This window comes from Amblyomma mixtum, chromosome 8 (genome assembly GCF_055824585.1).
Source record: "Amblyomma mixtum isolate Tamu chromosome 8, ASM5582458v1, whole genome shotgun sequence".
NCBI classification, from domain to species: Eukaryota; Metazoa; Arthropoda; class Arachnida; order Ixodida; family Ixodidae; genus Amblyomma; species Amblyomma mixtum.
The window spans coordinates 90,824,287-90,846,673 of record NC_143019.1 but is presented as its reverse complement, the minus strand read 5'-3'; the positions used below and the strand labels follow the sequence as shown (position 1 = coordinate 90,846,673).

The 22,387-nt window shown below is 47.3% G+C and overlaps 1 protein-coding gene across 1 annotated transcript in view; it reads right to left on the bottom strand.

The window, feature by feature from the left end:
- Positions 1-358: 358 nt before the first annotated feature.
- Positions 359-22,387, bottom strand: part of LOC149333474 (uncharacterized) — a 36,627-nt gene continuing 14,598 nt past the window's right edge. Inside the window, exons 5-7 of the mRNA XM_089557731.1 lie at positions 4,817-4,881; positions 3,659-3,751; positions 359-504 (exon numbers count right to left, since the gene is read on the bottom strand). Of these exons, the coding sequence (XP_089413857.1) occupies positions 359-504; positions 3,659-3,751; positions 4,817-4,881 (304 nt within the window). The remainder of the gene's footprint in view (positions 505-3,658; positions 3,752-4,816; positions 4,882-22,387) is intronic.

The following is a 22,387-nucleotide window of genomic DNA, read 5'->3' as shown; positions in this document are numbered from 1 at the left end:
GCAGTCATGAATACTTTTGATGAAGTAGCATTTGTATTCCCGTTTGAAACATAGGAAGCATGGCATAACATCTCGTTAGTCTTGTTAAAGAGGTAACGCCCAGAGTGACATGAAGTCATTGTATGACAAAAAATGTAGGCCAAGATCAGTTTTTCTGTTTATAATGAAATTCCTTAAAACCGAGATACAAGTTACGTGCTATATCATTTATTTGTGCAGAAAGCTGAAAAATGGTTACAAAATCATATTAGAAATGGCAGGGACATTTTCTGCAAAGCTTTTCACGCGCTCACATACCAAAGAATTGGTATACACAAGAAAACGGATGAGGTTTTCAATACGTATTTCTTCCATTTGCTCATTGTGGGTTCGGAGGAACGTCTTTGCATTTTTCTCCGTCACGCATGGAAGTGATGCTTCCTCCAGAGTAGGCATCAATATTTTTGAAGCACTTATTGTGTTCTAAAATATTTGAGTTTGGATTGCCGAGCATGTAGTAGATTTCTGAAACGAATAAACGAAGTGCGACAAGGTTACTTCCTGAAATTTGAAATTTTTGATGACTTGGTTGGATTTAATGGACACGTCGTGTTATGACAGAAGCCAACAGCCACAGAAACCAAGGGGCACCGGGGATTTTTTTTAAGTTACTTATTTTGTGGTGTTGATCAATTTAGAATATTACTGAATATGTTATCGTTTTTAAAGATAACTGATTAGAAAAGCAGAAGAAAAAACAACCACCTGCCGCCGGTGGGATCCGAACCCACGACCTCCGAATTACGCGTCCGGTGCTCTACCTCTGAGCTACGGCGACGGCTGTCAATTCTTCTGCTTTCGGGGGCATTTATGTTTACAAGTAACCTAACCTTGAGAGTGTTCATCAGCGCCACCCACGTTCACAAGCGGCGGACGTAGAACGTCCTGAGTTACCGCAGGTGTGACGTAGAACGTCATCGAACGGAGAGGGTGGAAGCTGCGTGAGAACCCTCTTATGCTTCCTAAGGCGTCAAGGCTGCCAGAATCGAGGCCCTCGCTAAGCAATTAAGCAAACAAGGGAAGGGGATGAGGGGCTCGTTATAAATATGACAGAAGCCAACAGCCACAGAAACCAAGGGGCACAGGGGATTTTTTTTTAAGTTATGTTATTTTAGGAAAAGCTAAAAATATAAAACATTTTTATCTGTTTGCCATGGTAGCAAATACTCAGCAACCGGCGTTGTAGCATGACTGCTGCAATCACAACATTGCCTTTCATACTATCACGATAATACTTTTTGCGGGAGATGGGCGCGCGGTAAAAAAATTTATTTTTCCTAGTCTTGTTAACCAGTTGCATAAAGTGTTTCAAGATATGAAAGGTCGGCATGCTCTAGCTGATGGCAACAATGCCACGTGGCTAGAATGTGAGGTATATCTAAAATATTAATTCTTCCTAGACCATGCCTGCAAGATTTTGATCACGATACCACATAATGCCTCAAGCCACAGAAGAAATTCATAGAGGAATAAAAGGTTAAATAAAACAGCAGCTGTTTAAAATCTTTTGCGTTAAAATCAAGGCATAATCGCTGCCCCTGCGTTGTCCCATGGCTAGGAAAATTACATGAGGTTACCTTCACAGCAAGACGAGTAATCAGCGCTGGCGTGTTATCGGAATTATTAACATAATGATGGGACTTGCAGCAAACGAACAGAAACAGCCGCAGTATCCTGTGAGTGACTTGGGAGATAATACTGATCACGATTTGGGCATGCACCTCTAGTTCGAAGCCGGCTGCCTAATTTGAACTTCTCATGAGGATGGGAGGTAGGAAAGTCTAGCTACAGTGGCTGTGCTCACACGCTGGAAACACTTATTATACGAGGGGGTACCCAAAAGAAACCGGACTTATTTTTGTTTGAACTTATTTGTTCACATTTTAAGCACAGACCTTCAATCTCCTTCAAAGTATTCCCCATTTGCAATGATACGCTTGTCGAATTTTTCATTCCATTTTTCAAAACATTGTTTAAATTCATCTTTTGTGATGCTTGACAGTGCCTCCGTCGTTTTTTTCTTCACCTCAGTAACATCAGGGAAACGCTTTCCATTGACCTATTTTTTCATTCTAGGAAACAAAGAAAGTAGCACGGGGCAAGGTCGGGAGAGTATGAGGGTTGAGGAATAGGGGTCATGCCATTTTTGGTCCAAAATTGTCGTAGAGACAGAACTGTGTGAGCAGGGGCATTGCCATGATGGAAAAACCAGTCACCCGACCGCCACAAATCTGGCCGCTTCCACCGCACACTGTTGCCCAATCTTTTCAAAACATCCAAGTAAAAAGCCTGGCTAACTGTCTTACCCTGCGGAACAAATTCTCAATGGACGACTCCTCTCACGTCGTCGAAAAAACAAATCAGCATTGTTTTGAGGTTTGGTTTCACCTGACGAGCTTTCTTGAGGCGAGGTGAATTTCAAGTTTTCCATTGGCATGATTGTTGCTTTCATTCAGGATTCGATTCAGGAACACTTGAGTTGTCCCCATAGCATCGTTCTTGTACGTCTTCCTTAATATTTCAAGAGTTTCCATTCAACTTTTTCCGGGCAAAAATCAAAATTTCACCGGCGCACGCTGTTCACGAAAATCAGCCATTGCAAAAACGACGTTCGCACAAAACAGTCGTCACTCTAAAACTCTGCCTAAATTAGTCTGACCTCCTTCAACGATGGCACTCGGCTTACTGACTCTGGAATGTTCGTTCTATGCGCTCCTAGTGGCAAAACGTGGTACCACAGAAGATTTGCCGACCAAAAAATTTAGTCCGGTTTCTTTTGGGTACCCCCTCGTATGTATGCGCTTGTCGTTCTTTTTACTTCGGGGACGGGAAGCAGGCTTGCGAGCCTGTTCGCGGACGGTTAAAGAGAACTGCTGTACAAAAAAACCTCCCCAACTTTCTATGACATTTATGCGGGAAAATTCAGGCGCTAACTTCGAGGCACGCCGCTTGACTCACTACTTTTTTGTTTCTTGTTTACGCCTCTTGATGTGAGGGCCTGTATCTTTTCAAACTGAATATATAGTATCTAGGTGAGATTTCTGTTTCCTTGCCACTGAAACCGTTAACACTGTAGCACGGTGAAAACAACTTCTTACTGACTTGCTTTATAATAAAGTCTATTCGTCCTGATGCCATATTGTAAGCACAGTGTTGCCAGTTGCGAAGGCACATCAGATAGGGTCGACGCGGAAAGTAGAAGTTTTGAAAAAGATCTCCCTGTTAGGTAGGTGGTTTAGACAGTAAAATATTGGGCACTCCGACCACACCCTCATTGGGGAAACAACCTTTCGCCGGCCACTCTGCACCTGCTTCGGAGTTTACTGGTTGCAAGTAAAAAAACGCGCTTTGAGCATTCCTTGTTTCCTTGAAAGTGTTCCTACAAACTGCGCTACCACCATATGAATCAGATGATTGCGGGTGTGAGCAATGCGTCTTCGCGGGGTGGGATGGATGCACTTCGCAGCATGAGCAAGCCATGGGCAAACGCAGATGGAAGGGAGCCTTCAAAGTGGTTCGTATTTCCGGGTATTTGTTTTTAGGTTCCGTGCCAAGAAGTAAGGGATGCTCAAGTTCAGTACGGCGATCGCAGTGAGCGCAACTTGAAAAGCGGACTTACTGGCATCACTGTTCTCGGCGATGTTAACGTGGCCAACAAAGCAATGGTCTCCGTTGACGTAGTCCAGTACGAAGTGGTAGACATAATCAGGTACTGTGGAAACGAGGAGCAAGTAATTTATCGGAGGCTCCCATGATGGGATTGCGTTTAAAACAATAATTTAAAAGATGCACTTTAAGTGAAAAGAAATATTAAGGACTGTCAAGATTTTTGCTCCATTTTGATGATTAGTAACACAATTTAGCGAAAGCGCTTAGCGGCATGCAGGAGTGCCTGAAGATGAAACAAACACTTTCTTATTGGGAAGCTACTGGCAAGGTAAAATTTAACCCGGAATATCGCTACTCAAACAATAAGTGTAGTTTGACGCTACATCAGAAATGCAGTCTTGGCATTTTAAATAAATGGGATTAGTATCTAAGTTTGGTTCAAAACTTTATCGTTTGTTAAGTACAAATGCTATAGACATTTTCAAATGATTCAAAGTTCACAGGTGCACGGTTATGCGCAAAATCTGAGAACGCCGCTTGTTACCTAAAATTCCCGTTCAAGGTGCGAAATTTTCATTTAGACATGGCTCCTCATTCATTCGCATGTTTTCAACTCCAGCAGCTAGCAGTAAAAAAAGCTGTGCTGATTCAGGAAGGTTCTTAGTCCCGACAGTATTCGAGTGTGAGACTAATACTCTTTTAGTAACTGTTGCAGCTGTCCTCTCGCAAGACGTGCCACAGTCCAAAACCTTTCTGCAAGGGCAACCTTGTATGTCAGAAGGAAGCAGATTTGTTCGAAAAAAACTGTAAAACTGGCGGGCCTCTCGAAAGTGTTGTTTTTCTAGGAGTCTTCGGAGATGAATGAATGATCTTAACAAGAGTTTCGTTCGCGTGTCTTGGTATTTATCAGCGTTGCTGGTATTTTTGCGATATAGAGCACTATTGCAAGCCATCCTTCCACGAACGCACATACCTCGCTCATGTTATCCTGTCTTGGGAAACAAGTTTGCATAAATGTCTTCGTAACATGCGAAGAGGGTACAGTCATATAACCATTTTTTGTGAATTTGTCATTGCTTCGATATAAATGGACACTCCGAGTGAGCAGCTAGGATGACAAGGATTACTGGCATGTGCTCAAGGATAACCCTTGCGTTCGTTCACTTACTGTGTCCGCAGGAGACGTGAAGCATATTATTGCTGGCAGCCTCAAAGGAGCATGTGACCTTTATTCTGCAATAAAAATAGTGAAAACATACTAAGCACTTCTACGTTCAACAGTCAATAGTGTAGGCACTCAAATATTTTCTTTTTCCTAACCGCGTGCCCTTTTAGTTCTCGTACATACATGCCCTGACTATGCGCATTGCGTGTGAACATTTTGCATGAATCAGTTATCCCACAAATGAGACACGAAAGCGCCAGCTCAATTTCTTGCTGCATGGAAGAAGCAACTTCTCTTTTTCTGAACAGCATTGACTCGTGAGCTCCAATGCGAGACAGGGTCTCAAAGCATTCACAACTCTCGAAAACCATTCTGAAAACGTCTTTGTCATGGCGCTCAGTCGTGAGGTGTTTTTCGCGCCCTTTAAGTTCTCGTACATACATGCCCTGAATACCTCTAGATGGTATGGATGCTTTTTGAATTGTTTGCCCGTAGTCACGTGGCAGATAAAAGCAGCATGACTTTTCAGGGAGTCTAGCGCAATGAAATTAAAATTCGGTTGGTTAGTCGACTGTGAAGGATCTATAGCACCATGGCGCATACTGACTCCTCGCCGCTGACGTATTCTTGCTGCCTCTTCCCCTGAGAAAGCAATAGAGTAACTAAGCCACCTTCCTACTGCAGAACTTCAGAACTCTTGAGGTGAATTAAAACTATAAATAAGAATTCATTTCCAGTACGTGAAACTGAGCACGAAGAACAGTGGGATATGCATAGGTGGAGACATGAAGTTCAGTTGTACCGCAAATGTCTTCGTTTCTCGTCGTACAGAGGTGATACAAAGAAATTGGAGCCTTGCGGCGGCTGCGGGAGCCGCTCTTCGCGCTTATTTTTATCGCCTTTTACACCCCCCCCCCCCCTCCCTTTCAAAAGTAGCCGAGCAACAGGTTTTTGCTTTCTGACCGTATAGTGAATACTTTACGGAACCTTTACGTAGTGAAAGGTGTCAAAACGTGAGCACAAGGGTTTAGCTCGCTCTGCACAGATCCAGAGCCGAAGGTCAGCCATAAGTGCTTGGCTACGCGGCTTAGGCACAAACCATTTTTGCCTTGTTGCTTTTGGGAAAGACGGACATGACTGGTAAGAACATTGACGCTATAGTCGTCCACGATACAATCATAAATGACGATAGTTCTTTTTTAGAACTGAAGAGAAAAAAACAGCATTATAAGACAGACGAAGAGCGTAGAATGTTGGCGCCGCTCTGTTCTCATTTCTTTGTACCGCAACAAAACCTTTGTAGTTCGAAGGTTAAAGATTTGTGCACAGGATGCGTGTTGCGCGGCTGAGTTTTGAAATGTAAATAAATGACACTTCATTTATGCGAAAGCATAAGAAGTCTATGGGACACCGGAAGTGTCAACAAAATATGTCGCCGGAAGTTGGTGCCCTGTGACGTCATCGGTTATATGACGTCATGCGGTATTATAATGGGAAGAAAATTTAATAAAAACAAAAAAGGACACTAGGGTCTGGGTAGAAACCGAACCCGGGCCGCCAGCGTTCGTGATGATCTGACACGATTAGGCAAAATTTACAGAGTGATGACGTTGCACCCACACTGATTCCCATCTCTGCCACGTGCAGATGAGTTGGATGGTAGATAAACAGGTGCGGCGCAAGGCCAAGCCTCGAAGAGAAGTTTATTGGACTGATTATTCATAAAAAGGCACCATAGTCCCTCACAACGACAAAAACAACAAGGCAGCGACTAGTGCCGCTCGGTACAAACAAGCTATGAAACAAGAACACGACGGCCGAAGCGACGACTCTGGTTTGAGTAACCCATATCGCAGGTACAGACGAAACCCCAAAGATGTCATCACTGGTTGCCCTCAGTGTGGTGGCAGTATTTCCCAATACATTCACCAAAGTTTTTAGCTACCGTTCGTCATACACCATTCCGGGTGGTGGCTTAACAATTCTCTTTGCATACAGCTTACATGTTTTAGTCAAGTTAGAAGCTAGCTTGCGACAGTTGTTCGATCCAGTGACATATGCACCTTAAATTGCATGCTTCGTGAGGCTAAATATTCTCTTATCCCGGCCGCGGCTGCCGAATTTCGATGAAGGCGAAATTCTAGAGGCCCGGGTGCTGTGCGGTGTCAGTGCACCTTAAAGAACCCCAGGTGGTCGAAATTTGCGCCCACCATGAGCAGCCCCGCAGAGCCCGTGCGAAGGCACTCCATCGAGCGAACGGCTCCGAGCCGGATGCCGTATGGGTGGACGCTGCCTGTACGGGTGATGAAGCGACAGCAGCTGTAGTGGACTCCTCTTCATCCACCCTCCTCACACTAACTCTACTTGCTGTCACCCGCACGGAAGCCCGGTACATTTTAAGTGACTCTAAAACTGCGATTCTAAATTTTGCACGAGGCTGAATCCATGTGCCTGCTTTTGCCATACTGGACTCGTCCGATGCACCCCCACCCCGCCAAGTGGAGCTGATATGGGTGCCTGCACACTCCGGGAATCCTGGAAACGAGGCCGCCAACCTTTTAGCCCTAGGTTCTTTAAACGAGGCTGAGGTGGCCTCGGATCGAGGATTCGCAAAGGAGCGCATGCACTCATTCAGCGAGCTGACGCAGGCCTACAGAGCCTCACCCCAGCTCTACCCCGCTCCCCACTCCTCCTTAGACAACAAACAAGCAACACTCTGGCAGAGACAGACACACTCTCTCTCCTCACCCCTTACCCTAGCATACTATCATCCATCCTTGCCCACTCCGGCATGCGCCCTATGCCCAGAACACTTCGCTTCTTCCCTCCACATCCTTTCCCTCTGCACGGCGGGCCCTCCCCTGCGAGACCTAGAGAACCTCAAGACGTGGGAGACCCTGCTACGCTCGGAGGACCCGGCCGTGCAGACCATCGCCACCGGCCGGGCTGCCAGTGTTATGGACCCTACGAACATAAACACTTGAATGCAGTGGGGTCGTGCGGAAACCCTGGGGCGTGCCCCGAATTCCTCTTCAAATAAAGTTTTTCTCTCTCTCGCGAAATTTCCGGAGCCCTTCACTACGGTGTCCCTCATAGCCTGAGTTGCTTCGGGACGTTAAACCCCAATAAACCATACCAAACCAAACACTTTTCCCTTAGGGTACGGTTGGATGGATGGATGGATGGATGGAAACAACTTTATTACACACACATAAAAAAAAACCTTTCAGGGTGGTCCCCTACTGGTCCAGGAGTCCACGGGCTAGTGCTTCACGTAAAGCCCAATCCACTAGCCATTTCTGGCCGGCGGGCTGAGTGGTCCGTAAAGCAGCCTCCCAGGAAGAATGAGTGGGATTGGGGATGGGGGATACTGCCTTTGGGGAAGGACATTCCCAAAGGTAATGGAAAAGTGTGGATTTGGGCACGCCACAGGTGTTACAATCAGGAGGAAAGGTGGGATGAAAGCATGAGAAGCGGTGGGGTGAAATAAAGCAGCCTGTCTGTAATTGCCGCCATGTGGCGCTGGATAAGGGCGACAAGGTACTGTGGGGTGGTGGCAGTGTCATGCGGCTGAATTTGTAAAATGTGGTAATTTGGTGATATGTAGAGAGGACCGAAGGGTCTTCTTGCGCAGGGTTGGGTGCCTGATCCTCCGGGGTCCGGGAGGAGAGTTCTCGGGCCAGCGTATGTACGCGCTCATTACCGGGGATTGAGGCATGCCCAGGGACCCACGACAGAGTAACCGTTCGGTCGAGAGAGGTGGCCGTAGTAAGAATACGGTGTGTTGCCGGAGTCGCCACGCCCTTTAGGAAGTGGCGGTATGCGGCCTGTGAATCTGTGCAAATTTCGGTTATGTTTTTGTCAATGATGGAGTGGGCCAGAGCAAGTGCGATGGCGGCTCCTTCCGCCTCTGCAGGCGAATTAGTTCGAATAGTGGCGGCGGCCCCCACTGTGCCGTCTTCATAGGCTGCGACTGCCGTGAAATATCCTGGTTTAGAATTTTGTGCCGCGTCGACATAAAGGATATCGGAGCGGTTGCTGTATGTTTCGCTGTAATAGCTCGCTCGTGCCTGCCGCCTACCGTGATGGAGACTAGCACTCATTTTGCGCGGTAGGGGCGTCTGATATATGTGATCCTGCGTGCGCAGAGAAATCATGTAAGGTGTAGGACTTGTTGGGGTGGGAATTGGTGGATTGAGACGTAGCTGTCGCAGTAGGCATTGTCCTGTTTCCGTGCGGCTCAGGCGGACTAATTGGTTGGTGCGTTGAGCCTCCATTAATTCGATCACTGTATTGTGGGTACCAGTGGCCAGGAGACGTTTCGTGCTAACCGTCCGTGGAAGACGTAACGCAGAGGTGGCAGCCGCGCGGTTCAGGTGGCGACCAAAATGTCGAGATGTGAAGTTGTAGGCTAGATGCGACAGGGGTTCAGAACGATCACACATGCATCTTCAGTTGCATGCTCTAAGGTGCGGTTGAGATGTACACGGAGAAGTCGAGATTTCAGAGCTACAGCGCCCCTTCCTTTCCTCAAAACGCATGCTTTCTCATTCCTCCACATAAGCGGACTTAAGTGCCCTCAGAATTTTTTCTGTCTTAGAATTCACGCGCATAGCCTTTCGTACATCTTTAGTGCATTCCATAAATGAATCATATTTTATAGTCATAGTGAAATTCAAGCTTCAGAACAAATGCATGGATTCCAATTTCGTGCTGTTCGTAAACGTCGTCATTTGCTCAAAAACAAAAAGAGTGCTTCGCTTTCTAGTTGAAGGCAGACGCTGTGGCTCAGTGGCTATGGTGCTCGGCTGCTGGCCCGAAAGACGCGGGTTCGATCCCGGCCGTGGCGGTTGAATTTCTTTGGAGGAGAAATTCGAGGCCCGTGTACTGTGCGATGTCAGTGCACGTTAAAGAACCCCAGGTGGTGGTGGTGGTGGTGGAACTCTATTACCAGCGGATATAGAGCAGCGACTCGAAGTCGCCCCCCGCTTAAACGGCGGCCGCTATCCCTTGGGCAGCGGCGGCATCTTCAGCCAGCTGGAGGAGCTTGATATGTGTCCCCGGGTCGGGGCTGAGCAATAGAGCCTCCCAATGATCACAGTCGGTAATGAATCGACTCGCGGGTAGGGACTGTGGGCAGTTCCAGATCATATGATTTAGATCGGCATCCGCATCACAATTTTTGCGTTTGTCTGAGTAGAGTCCATCAAAATAGAAGCTACACAATTGGGGATTTGGATAGGTGTTAGTTTGAAGATTACGCCAGGCTTTGGCCTGTTGCTTGCAAAGCGTTTTATCTGCTGGGGGTAACCTGAGTCTTGCAAGCCTGTAGCGCTGCAGGATTTCTCTGTAAGAAAACAACCTGTCCTTGCCGGAGTATAGGGCGGGTGGACTGCACGACCCAGCTCGGCGGGACAGTCCTCGAGCTAGGTTATGAGCCGCCTCATTACCAGCAAGGGAGGCATGAGCAGGCGTCCAGATTAGGCGAATGCGCCGCGTGGGCTGATAATTTAGCAGAATCCGTGCTGCTTGTGGAGAGATTCTTGCAAACATGTAGTTACGTATCGCCAATTTTGAGTCGCTGAGAATGGTTTCTGCCGAGGATCCCGCAATGGCTAGAGCAATGGGTGTTTCTTCTCCAACATGTGTGTGCTGAGTGCGTATAGTGCCCCCAGTTATGAGTGTACCACATTCCGTGGTGACCACAGCTACCATCTTGTCAGCCTAAGAATCTGCTGCATCAACATATATCACAGAGGTATCATTAAGGAAGCGTTTGCCTAATGATCTGGCTCTCTCTGCACGACGTTCAGCGCGGAAATTTGGGTGCATGTTCCGAGGTAGTGGAGGAATGACCAGAAGCTGGTGTATATGTTTGGGAAGGTCAGTAGTTGGTCCGCCTTGTCGTTCGCATGTTATGCCTAGTGTGGACAGAATGTGTCTGGCAGTTGGTGTGGCCGTTAGTCGTTCGTACTGCGAGACGGTTACCGCCTCAATAGAGAGTTATAGCATATCGTTACCGTGTTTACGTTACCGTTTACCGTGTTACCGGACGCCGGAGTTTCCGGTTAGCGCTGCGCACGCTAGAAGACGTTTTAGCATATCGTCTCTCCGGTCTCTCCCGTAACAAGTTACCGTTAGGCGAAAACGAATGATGATGATGGTAGAAGCCCCAGCATTAATTACAAACAAAAATACGCATGAATTGAAAGCATTTCTTTGCAGTGAGGTGCTACATGGTCTTTAATCATCTTTTTCTCTGTATATAAAGACGTGCTCACTACTTTTCTGCTAACGGCCGGCTCAGTGGCTTCAAAAGTACCCTGACCAGTAGACAAGTTTACTACACAGAACGCACTAAGCTTGTGTACAATGCGCTCACTGCGTTGCGAATGCTGTAAAAACGCAGCTACAACACCTTCTGTTTGCCGCGCGCAGCGTCGCTTCTTTGGAAGTTTGGATGCACGACTTGGATGTAAACATAGTGGCGCCATCTGGTGACAGTAAGTCAAAGCGCTTGAACTCTGGACTGGAGAAGCTTTTTTTTTTCTGAATTTAGTGGTGAATATGACAAGCATTACCAGAATGTTTTTGTTTTTCCAGGAAGAAAACTATGAAAATAGAGAGAAAAATGTTAAAGCTGGCACAAAAGCTACAGTGTTGTTGCTTCCTTGGCTACGCGCTTGGAGGAAGGAAAATTTGCGACGCGGATAGTTAGGCTTAAGTGCTCGAAAATCACAGATTTATCTCAACAACATGGACTAGTTGTCACTTAAACCTCGACGTATGGGTGAGAGTATGCGAAATAAAAGCGAACCGCTACCATTTGAGTGAGCTGGCGCATCAAAGAATCCAGCGGTGACATGCATTTATTCCGAAGCGGGCGAGCAGGGCGCCGCCATGTTTGTTTACAAGCGAACGCTAACTCTCTCCGCAACGCTGAAGAGTTTCCGTAAAGTGTTACCGGCCCGGTAATGGGCGCGCATGCGCAGATTTCGCCAGCCGAGCCCGGTAAACGGTAACGTAAACACGGTAACGATATGCTATATCTCTCTAATAATCTCACGTAGGGTGTTATGAAGACCGAGACCTAACACTTTCTCAGTCGCTGTGTGCATGGGTAGCCCAACTGCCTGTTTGACGCATTTTCTGATTATGGCCTCCACTTTCTCTTTAAGAACCCCAGGTGGTCGAAATTTCCGGAGCCCTCCACTAGGGCGTCTCTCATAGCCTCAGTTGCTTTGGGACGTTAAACCCCATAATCCAAACCAAACCAAACCTTTCTACTTCAGCCAGGCGTTTGGATCAAAGAAGCTGCGTATGCCGCGGTTTGTACGGCTGGAGGCTAGTGCTATGGAAAAAAAGTATTCTTCGAGGGCCGTAATTTCGGCAAGCCTGGTGCCAGTCCGACTTTATGTACGCTGCGTGCGGGGTAGGATAGCGCCACTCACCCGCATAATACTAATGAGATTTGAGAGCAATTCGGATTCGGCTTTGAGTAAAGAAATTGCCGCCACCGTCTGGAAGACGTTGAAGTAACGAGCGTTAGCTGTTCGGAAGCGCTATATATAGTTCATGTTATGTATTGCCACTTGATACCTTACGGTGAGCGGGCGCCTACCGCCTTGCGGTCGGATATTTTTGACCAATTAGGGACGAAAAAGCTTTCAGAATCTTTAGAGGCCCATTTTTCCTCGCCTTAAGGCGGTAGGTGCCCGGTCACCGAAAGGTATGAAATTGTGAGCTGCCGAGTGCTGACTACATGGCCTCTATGTTCAGCCTAAAGTAAATATTAACCTAATTAGACGATGCCGGTGTCTAAAATGTCCTATTCATCGAGGCCGCTAAGAATTTTCATTAGTGAGATCATGACGTTATTGGTTAGTTAATTATAAGTAATTGGAAATAAGCATAACCATAACTATATATTAATAGCATCAGTCGATTTTGCGCCATTAAAATTAATATAACTAACTAACTAACATAACTAAATATTTGTTTCATTAGTTAATTTTGGTGTCTAACATGTTCTACTTATATAGGGGATTCTAAATATCTAATTGGTTTTGTGATGCATCATTAATTACTGTGTTAAAAGCGACTAGTCATGTGACTAGTTATTTATGATGTCACAAAATCAGTGACATCAGCAATCGAAAATTTGATACACTGATGACGTCCCCAATTAATCATCAGTTGGGTTGCTATATCGACTTCCTATGGGAGCCGCCATCTTAAATTCCTCGGACATGGAAAATTTTATCCGAAGGGAGGTCATAGCAAACCCCAAGAAATTGAAAAACGTGATAACGCTCTTAAAACCGATAGTATGGGTTCCCGGTCGCCAGGGGGTTGAGGGGAACGAGGCCGCTCACGCGGCTGCCCGAGCGTTCGTTCCCGGGTTCCGCTCAGTCCCCTGGTTCTGCCGCGGCAATCATGCCGACTCCGCTAATCTCTTACGCGGGTATCACAAGCCATTTACGCCTCTGCAGGAGGGTACCCCCGGGTCTCGACAGAACCGAGGAGTGCCACCTCAGACGGCTCGAAAACGGGTCTTACTTAAATACCCGCCTACTAAAACACGTGGACCCGACATTCACGGGCAGGTGAAAATTCTGAGGGCAGTATGCTGACCTATACCACATAGTGTGGGCCTGCCAGTGCAATACTCATATAGCCGTTATAAGTCAGCCAACTAACGAGGGCTGGGAGGCGGCCCTGTCCAGCTCTGACCTGGAGGCCCAGCGGGCCCTGGTGGAGAGAGCGCGCAGCGGCGGCAGCCAATGGCGTCCCAGAATGACGACTGCCACCCAGTGCAACAACCATCCCCACCTCCATTTCGAAATTCAGTACAGTGTTGCAAATAAATGTTTTCTCCTCCTCCTCCTCCAGGGCCGTCATCCGCTCTGTAGCTAGCCTTGGGTGATTGGACGTCATTTTTATTTTTGAAGCAACTATGGACAGTTTTAAGGTAGGTATGGAAATATTGAAGGTAATGGCCTATTTTTTCGATGCTCAGGAAACCATGAAAGTTTTTCCATCGGTCACAACTAGTATTTAAGACTCATTTAGAAAACCAAAGGGGGAACTTCTTTTGATGGTAGACAGAAAGTTAATAGAAAATATGCAAGCATGCCGGGGAAGGGGGGGGGGAGAGATCTGCGATTCTAGTGGTTTTGTTATAGCGAAATGTTAGGATATATGTAAACAGTGCGTTCATCAGCTTCTTCCCGTTCAAAAATGCCGTTAATCGATAGTTTCGGGGTAAGTTGCAGTACGGACTTCCACGGCAGTGGAGCGCTATTGGCGATGTGGTTTGAGGAAATACCCAGGCTAACTTCGTGCTCGGTGCAATGTTCCAGGAGTGTTCGCCCTGCCTTTGACTGGGGCTAGTTAGAGTTGCTGTACAGCTGTTCGGTCATAACCAATTCTTGTCATGTTGGGTAGCGTTTGCCTGTCGGATCGTCTTCAACTATTATAAAACCGAAAGCAGGAATTAGGACAGTAGTTGTCAGAAGGCGCCGAATTGCATCCCCTTCTCGGACCAGGCTTAGTGGCATGGTGAGAACAATAGGTTTGTCTGCGAGGGTCGCAGCTTCTTAGCGAAAGTTTAGGATGAAGTTACGCTGCCTTGCTTTGCTCTATCACAAAGTGAGCAGGAGGGTGGGGGGGGGGGGGGGGGGCAAAACTTCAGGTTGCTTGCCAACGTTTCGACGAGGATACTGGTCTTCGTCTGGGCAAAGTGTTTATCACTGGTTACGGACCCTAACAGTGGCTAACAGAGGAAGGCCCGGTGAAGGGGAGGACGGTGTAAAGTGAAAATGGTGTTAGGACAGGGAGGGTGAATCTTGTCTTCCTCCATGAAGAGATGACCCTATTTAAACCCGGGCAACTATAAACACTTTTCCCAGACAAATCCTCTTGGCGGCACGCCGGAATTCCCCTCCCTTCACCTTGTGATTCCCCACAGCCATCTGACCAACATCTCTCTACGATTGCTTCGTTTTAATTATTATTTCACTAGGATCACTGTTTGTGGAGTTGACTGATGTGCCGTCGAGAGCGCCGGTTGTGTTGTGCAGTATGTCTTGGTTGTAAAGCACGCAAGAAGGACATGCAAGCGCTGCACTGTGGGCTCACTTAATACCCGCTACGCTGGCGCAGGCTCATATCCAGGTTACCTCTCGCGGCGTGCTTTGCTCATGCTTCAGAGTTGTTGCGTCGTGATGAATGGAATGTACGACTGAGTTGGTCATAGCTAGAGCATGTGGGTGGTACCTGCTTTTCCTCGCGCGGACGTAATCAACATCATCGTCAGTTGATGATCTGATGGAGAGCAGTTCGAGGGCTGTGGTAGACGGTTCTAAGGAGCACAGGCAGGAGGTGAAATTCTTTTCTGGGGTAAGGTTGTACAAGTCGTGCGCAGCCGGCGCACTGTGGTCGGGAGCTGTGGAAGATTTAGGTTGTAGTAATATCTTGGTTTATTGGTTTGGTTTATTGGAGTGGATTCCAAGAGAAAGCAAACGTAGCAGGGGACGGCAGAAAGTTAGGTGGGCGGATGAGATTAAGAAGTTTGCGGGGAAACAGTGGCGGCAACTGACAAAGGACAGGGTTAATTGGAGAGACATGAGAGAGGCCTTTGCCCTGCAGTGGGTGTAGTCAGGCTGATGATGATGATGATGAACGTCCCGAAGCGAATCAGGCTATGAGGGGCGCCGTAGTGGAGCGCTCCGGAAATTTCACCCACCTGGAGTTTTTTAACGTGCACGGGCATCACACAGTATACGGGCCAATACAGTTTAGCAACCTTCGAAATTCCGCCGCCGCGGCCGCGATCGAGCCCGCGTATTTTGGGCGAGCAGCCGAGCGCCATAACCTCTTAACCACCGGGGCGGGTCTGTAGTAATGTCTGTATAAATGGCTAGAATTTAGGAAGGGTCGAAGTCCTGGACCCCCTGGGCATGCTTCGCTGCGTGAGGTGCCTAACGCGCTCGGTGGGCTTCATAGCGTTCGTTGGTAGTGGGGCATCTTCTGTAAGTAACGCATCCCACGTCAAGAGAGGGAGTGTGGTTTGCAGTTTTGTTTTGGGTTAAAACAGTATTGCTACGGGGGCCCTAGAGGTTTAAGACTAATTTCCGAGAGCAAGCACTAAGAAAAACAATTACCAAGGTGTCTCAAATTGAAACGCACATTGGGAAGCTGGCGCGGAGCGACAGGGCCTGTCTCCCTAAAGTCCCTGAACGAACGAAAATGACAGAAAAATTCTAATAACGAAACCAACATTCATTCACTCACTCGAGACCAACACTGACTTGGGGTCGAGAGTAGACGTAAGAATAAAATATTTTCTGGTACCGATGTTCGATGTTCTAGGGACTAAACATCGTTGCAAGGGAAGGTGTGGTCTCGGCCAAACACAACCATTCGTCCGCAGTCCGCAGTCTAGCTTAGGTGGAAGATTGCAGTGCCCTCTCTGCTAACAATGGGCTCCACTCCGTGGTGAGCGGCTGCACCGTGGGTCCGCACGCGAGAACGGGCGGCTGCAGCGTTCTTGGTTCGCTCACATGACTTGAGGACTGATTTCTTTTTGAGGACTGTTTTTTTTTTCAACCAAACTCTGACGCGGTGCACTTGAGAAATGATACCTGGCTGATGTAGGCTGTTAGTCTGCTATAATTTCTTTGGTTGCTTGTTCAGGGAAAATATTTCATAGGATCAGGCTAAAACTTACGCCATCCAATAATACCACTTCATGATATATGCCCCTTCGTTACAAATGCGCTCGCAATGTTTCCCGCTCCCCGATGTGAGAAAATTTGTGAGAGGCACTGTTCAGATGCCACATGACCACTGCACATTTCTCGGTTTGTGTGCGCTGACGAGAGCGCTAGAGAATCCCAGTAAAATTGGAGGGAACCCAAGCTCCCTCTAAAAAGTTTGACGCCTAGCGTAAGGGGTTAACTGTCATATACGCAAAAGTTCATTCACTAATTTACATTCATAGATCCCCGGGAGTCCTCATTCACCTCCCGGCGCAGTGGCTTAGCGGTGAAACAATGTGCCATTGCCCGGCGATGGCAGGTGCTCCGAGCGGCGAGACTTGTGCGACAGAGGTTGATGATCCCTAGCGATGAATAGGTAATTTATCTGCTACGTGCGATGATGGGCTGTTTGCTCGCATTATGGTCGGAATGATGTGATGATGGCGCGAGGTCACGTGACCTAGATGGCCCATCTCCCTCCTAGGCTGCACTATGGGGACCACCTACCAGAGCCATGGTCATGACTCGTTCTCAACGCCAACGCCGGCGACACCGACACCCGATATTCTGGAGAGAGGTCCTTTAGCGCAATCACGCTTAAAGTAGGCGTGGAATCAGTAGAGGTGCTGCCTCCTTAAGAGTACTCGCATGTCCGCGAATTGAAGCTTTGCCAAATGTAGCAATTCGTTCTAAACCCATGTTCTCACACCATTGCACAGACGAGAAAGAAGCGTCACCTGCATCTTTCTGCTGGTCAGGTATTCCAATATCTACATCAATACGCAATTCTGAACAAAGCTGTCTTTCCCACAATGTTATCGTGACCAGTTGAACTCTGTTCACAATCACAGAATGCTAGCAGGTCACTAGCAAGTGGCTTAGCACAGAGGCACAGTGAACAGCCTTTGCTCTGTTCGTTGCAGGAGACGCTCGGCGCGTAGCTTGTGCATAAAGGTAAGGAATAAGGGGCGCTTTTAAGTGTCTGTGCTTCTAATGTGCTTCGAGTGTTAATCCCACAAAGGTTCTCGAACTGCATCTGGAAGCCTGTAAAAGTGTCGATACCTACGTTGACAAAGCTTTTGGACAGTGGTTGAGTTCAGTCGGTTGCCACCCTGCAGCGCGTGATAAGAAGCTGCTAGCTGTATATTTTTCTAAGAAATACATGATTACAGTGAAGATTCGATTAAGGAACCTTATCCGTATTATTTAACATTTGACTAACCCCCTACGGCATGCCGGACCATTAATCAGGGTTCATTCGTCTGTACTCCTGCAGCATGAATTGGAATAACCATGTTATAGAAATCGCTTTTCAATACTTACTTATTTCTTTCGAAACAGAGACAGTTGTAAATATTGGCATGCACAATGTCTGTTTTCTTTGAAGACAAAAGATAAGTGATCGAAGCTGTGGATCCTCCAAAAAACATGTTTTTGTCATCCGAAAGTGGGAATAATTGTCGCTGTTTCCAGAAACGAGCCTAGTTAAACTGGAACGTTTCTGAGAAATTTTTTTCTGAGGCTTAGATGTCCCGCCACTTTTTACGTCTGTGGGATATAACCTAGATGTACTTTCCATGCAAAAATAGTTTGTTATTTGGACGAATAGTTATTTCAAGACCACTTCTCTCTGCCAGCTACTATACTAAGTGCCACTGGGCGTGGCGCTTAGTATAGTAGCTGCCCCATATTCCGAATACAGAGTGCCAAAGAGCCTTAAGCAGCATTAGATTTTTGGGGGATACGATCTACATTGCAATCGCAGGTCGAATGAAAATTTTCTTCCACACATAACAAAAATGGCAGCCATCGCTTAACCCTCATTCCTTGGTTTTGATGACAGTGAATTCTTTTTTTGAAAAGGCCCATGCTATGAAATGTTAGCCCAATTTCATTCTGTTCTTCTCCTTATGATTTTGTGTAATATAACGGTTCTTTTGTCTAATTACACAAGTAATGCGTCATCGTCATCCACTTGTTAGTCTGTGGTTGCAGAGGTCCATATTCCTCTCTCCTGTCTCGCTTACTGCTTTCCATAGAACTCATCTGCAAGCAACATGGGCATCTTTGCGTTCTCCGTTTTACAACAAACCGAATTCATGTTTTCCAAATTGGCCTACAAATCGGGTCACTCCAAGACACACTAAAGAGCCGTACTACTCATCAGCAGTCTACATCAAACCTATCAACGACGAAACTGGCTCTTCGTGCGGCACGGTAAACACAGCCCTTTCGTGTGACCCACGCAAACGGCCGTGTGAGGAGGGGAACTTATGAAATGTTTTTGCCACAAAGCACCTCTTTTAGTAAGAACAAATGCACCACAACCGATTAAAGTGGTCGCAATCGCTCGGTGTTATATAGGAATCGTCAGTGCTTTTCTTTTGTATTTCGTTCACTTCTCTAAGCGTTTCATTTTTGTCTTAATTTCCGCAACCAGTTTATATATAAATGCTCATCTCACCCTCAAGCTGAGACATCTAACTACATGACAGGAACGAGGAATACTACTGTTGTAAGACAAAAGTTGATGAATGAGTTAGACAGGCAGAGCAGAACGGTGAGTCTGAAAATTAACGTGCAAAAACCAAAGTAATGTTGAGCAGTTTAAAAAGGGGACAGAAGTTCAAATTGGTAGCGAGGGGCTGGAAGTAGTAAAGGAATACAGGTCTGTTCTGATAGTAGGACTGGTTTTTTCCTGGGCGAACGGGCGGACGAAAGGTGGTCTGCGCGTGCAGGATCGTTGAAAGGTGATATTGGGAATGCTGGGGAAAATCGGCAGTCGGCTCTCGGCCGTTGATGAGAGGAGGTCGCTTGTACTGTGAACCCCTGTCGAAACGTCCCGTCACGCAGAATCATCGAGCGTTTACTGGATCAGCGATACGCGATAAAATTTTGAGTAAATCTTGGTAAAACGGGCAAAGAGACTCACGACATGATTAAGGAGGCCTACGGATACGCTTCCATGGGTAGATCAGGTGTTTTTTGAGTGGCAAAAGCTGTTCCGAGAAGGTAAGGAAAGAGTGGAGGAAGACGACCGCTCCAGACACCCTTCGACCAGCGAGACCAACGAAAATGTGTAGCGAGTGAAACATTTAGTTAACAGTGATCGTAGAATGAGTATCAGAATGATTGCTGATGACTTGAGCATTCCTCAAACCCAAGTTTTTGAGATCGTGACAGAAAACGTATCCATGAGGAAAGCGTGCGCAAAGTTGGTGCCGGGAGTGTTGTCAGAGGAGGAAAAGGCGAACCGGTAGGATCTTCTTCATAATGTGAATGAGGGCGCCAGTTTTTTGCCCAGCACAAGGCGGCAACGCTGCCTCAGCCCCCCCCCCCCCCCCACAGCCTCGACTTGGCCCCGCCAGACTTTTTTCTATTCCCGAGAATAAAATCGACGCTCAAGGGGAAACATCACGGATCGGTAGAGGTGGTTCAACAGGACGTGACGAGGGAGCTAAACAGCATTCGGGTCCAGGCGTTCCTGGAGGCGTACTAAAACTGTAAAGCTCATTGGCAGCTGCGTGTAGGTGCGGAAGGGTGCTACCTTGAAAAATTGTAATCGTTTGTACTATTCTCTTGTATAAATTTTGTTTAAAAGATGAGTCCTACTAAATTCAGAACAGACCATGTATGTCGACTTAGGGCAGGTAGTCACCGCTGATACGAATCAAGAGAGAAAAATAACCAGAAGGATAAGAATGAAGTGGAGAACATATGACAGGTTCTCTCAGATCATGAATGGCAGTTTACTAATATGCCTTTAAGATAAAGAGAGAGAGAGAGGAATTTTAATGAGAGTAAAATAAAGAGAGGTTGGCCCTTGGTAACATGACGCTGGCCTGCTACTCCACACTGGGGAAAGGGGAAGAAAGAGAAAGTTCTAATGAAGGTTGATGATGGCATAATACAATGAGTTTCCCGGGGATTCCAGGCACACACACTGGCTGGCACTCGCATCGCGGTGAGTAGGCGCACGTGAAATTCATGTCTCCAACACACACACCGACGCACGTCATTAACACGTACTGGAAGAGGGGCTCCGTGTAAACACAAATGCGCACTCTCAGCCGTGTCAGACGGTAAACAGAGTAAACCGCGTAAACTGAGTGAAGCAAGTAGGTAATGCACAGGCGGTCATAGGCGGGCACCCAGGCCTGTTTCACGTCAAAACTTGAGCATGACATTCATCACACACCACCAGTGAGCACGTTTCGCCCTGGTGCCTAGAAGAGTTTCTTCAGATAGACGGCGACAGTCCAGTTGTCTCACGGCCGCTTCCATTGTTCTCCTCTTATCAGTGTAGCGCGGCCACTCTCAAGGAAGATGTGAAGCGGGGAAGAAAAGCGAATAAAAGGGGAATAAAAGTGTAGCGGGCAAGAGACACAGGCCTGTTTACATGCTCTATGCACGAACAAAAAGCAGTCCACAGAAGGCCTGGTTACGCGGAGCCCTCTATGAGAATCCTTGTTCTAGTGGATCAATCTGAAGTGGATACGTGCGCTGGAAAAGCAGCTTTATTCATTAAGCTGTGCACCAGAATATCATTTACAGAAGTTATTTTCTGTCATACGCGCTTGCCTCTCTCAGGAGTAATGCTATCATTGCAATTTTTTTCGCTGTGTGAGCCATGGTTATCCAAAGAAATTATATACTATCTCTCTCTCGTCGTCGCTAACTGATGCTAGCAAAAATGCAGTGCAGCTAGAAAGAACTGTACATTCTAGGCGCACATTTTATGAAGTTTGCATTCTGATAGTGGACGTTTATTTATTGGCTCATTATGTGCCCCCCGCCACAGCACTCTTGTGTTCTCCAACCTGAACAGAGTTCCAGGCCTAGCAAGCCACTTTCACGTCTTATGCAGCGTCCGATGTCATTTGGCGTTCTTCCCAGGATAGTGCGCTCGCCTTAAACTGGTTTTTGAGGAACGTAAATGGCGCAGTATCTGTCTCAGATATCTCGATGGGCCCCTGAACCGACCCTTAAGGGAAGGGAGGAAGGTGGAAGCAAAAAAAGAACGACAGAAAGAGGTGCCGTAGTAGACGTCTCCTGAATAATTTCGACCACCCGGAGATCTTTAACGTGGACTGACATCGCACAGCACACGGGCGCCTTTTCCGATCCGCCTCCGTCAAAACGCGGCCGCCGCGGCCGGGTTCGAACTCGAGAACTCGGACTCGGTAGCCGAGCGCCTTAACCACTGAGCCACTGCGGCAGGTAAAGCGCTCGGCTTCCATCGGAGCTTCCATTGGCGCTTTTGGATCAGCTAGTCAATCGCATTCAGCAGCACGTTTCTTTAGTGCTAACTTCATGGCAGCGCTGTTTATGCTGCCTGACGCACAAAAGCTCTCTCCCGCTCATGGGCGGCAGTAGCAAACCATGCTGACACAGAACCTATCAGTTAACCATGACAAGACGCTTTCTGACGTATCGCGGCGGAGCAGATCACTTTCAAAACTTAGCAATAGTCGTTCCGGGGCTTGCGGAGTCCAGAGCAAGGGAAAACGAAGATTCTGTGTTTTCGCCTTCTTTTGACGGTGAATGCGTTTTGATATGTTAAAGAGCCCGTGTCGCAGGAAATTACGCGTTGTCGTCTCCGTTGGTCTCGCTGGCTGTGAGCGAAAAATAAAAGAAAAATCTCCAGAGAAGCAAACTTGGTGGGCAACGTAGGTCCCGTTACCTTGTGACGTCATCACAACCTGCCCACCGGATTTTAAATATTCGTCATCGTGCAAACGGGTGGTGAAACTAATGATTGGTCGCTCGAGGTTGCCGAGAAAGATCAAGGACTACCGTTGGCAGCACCTAC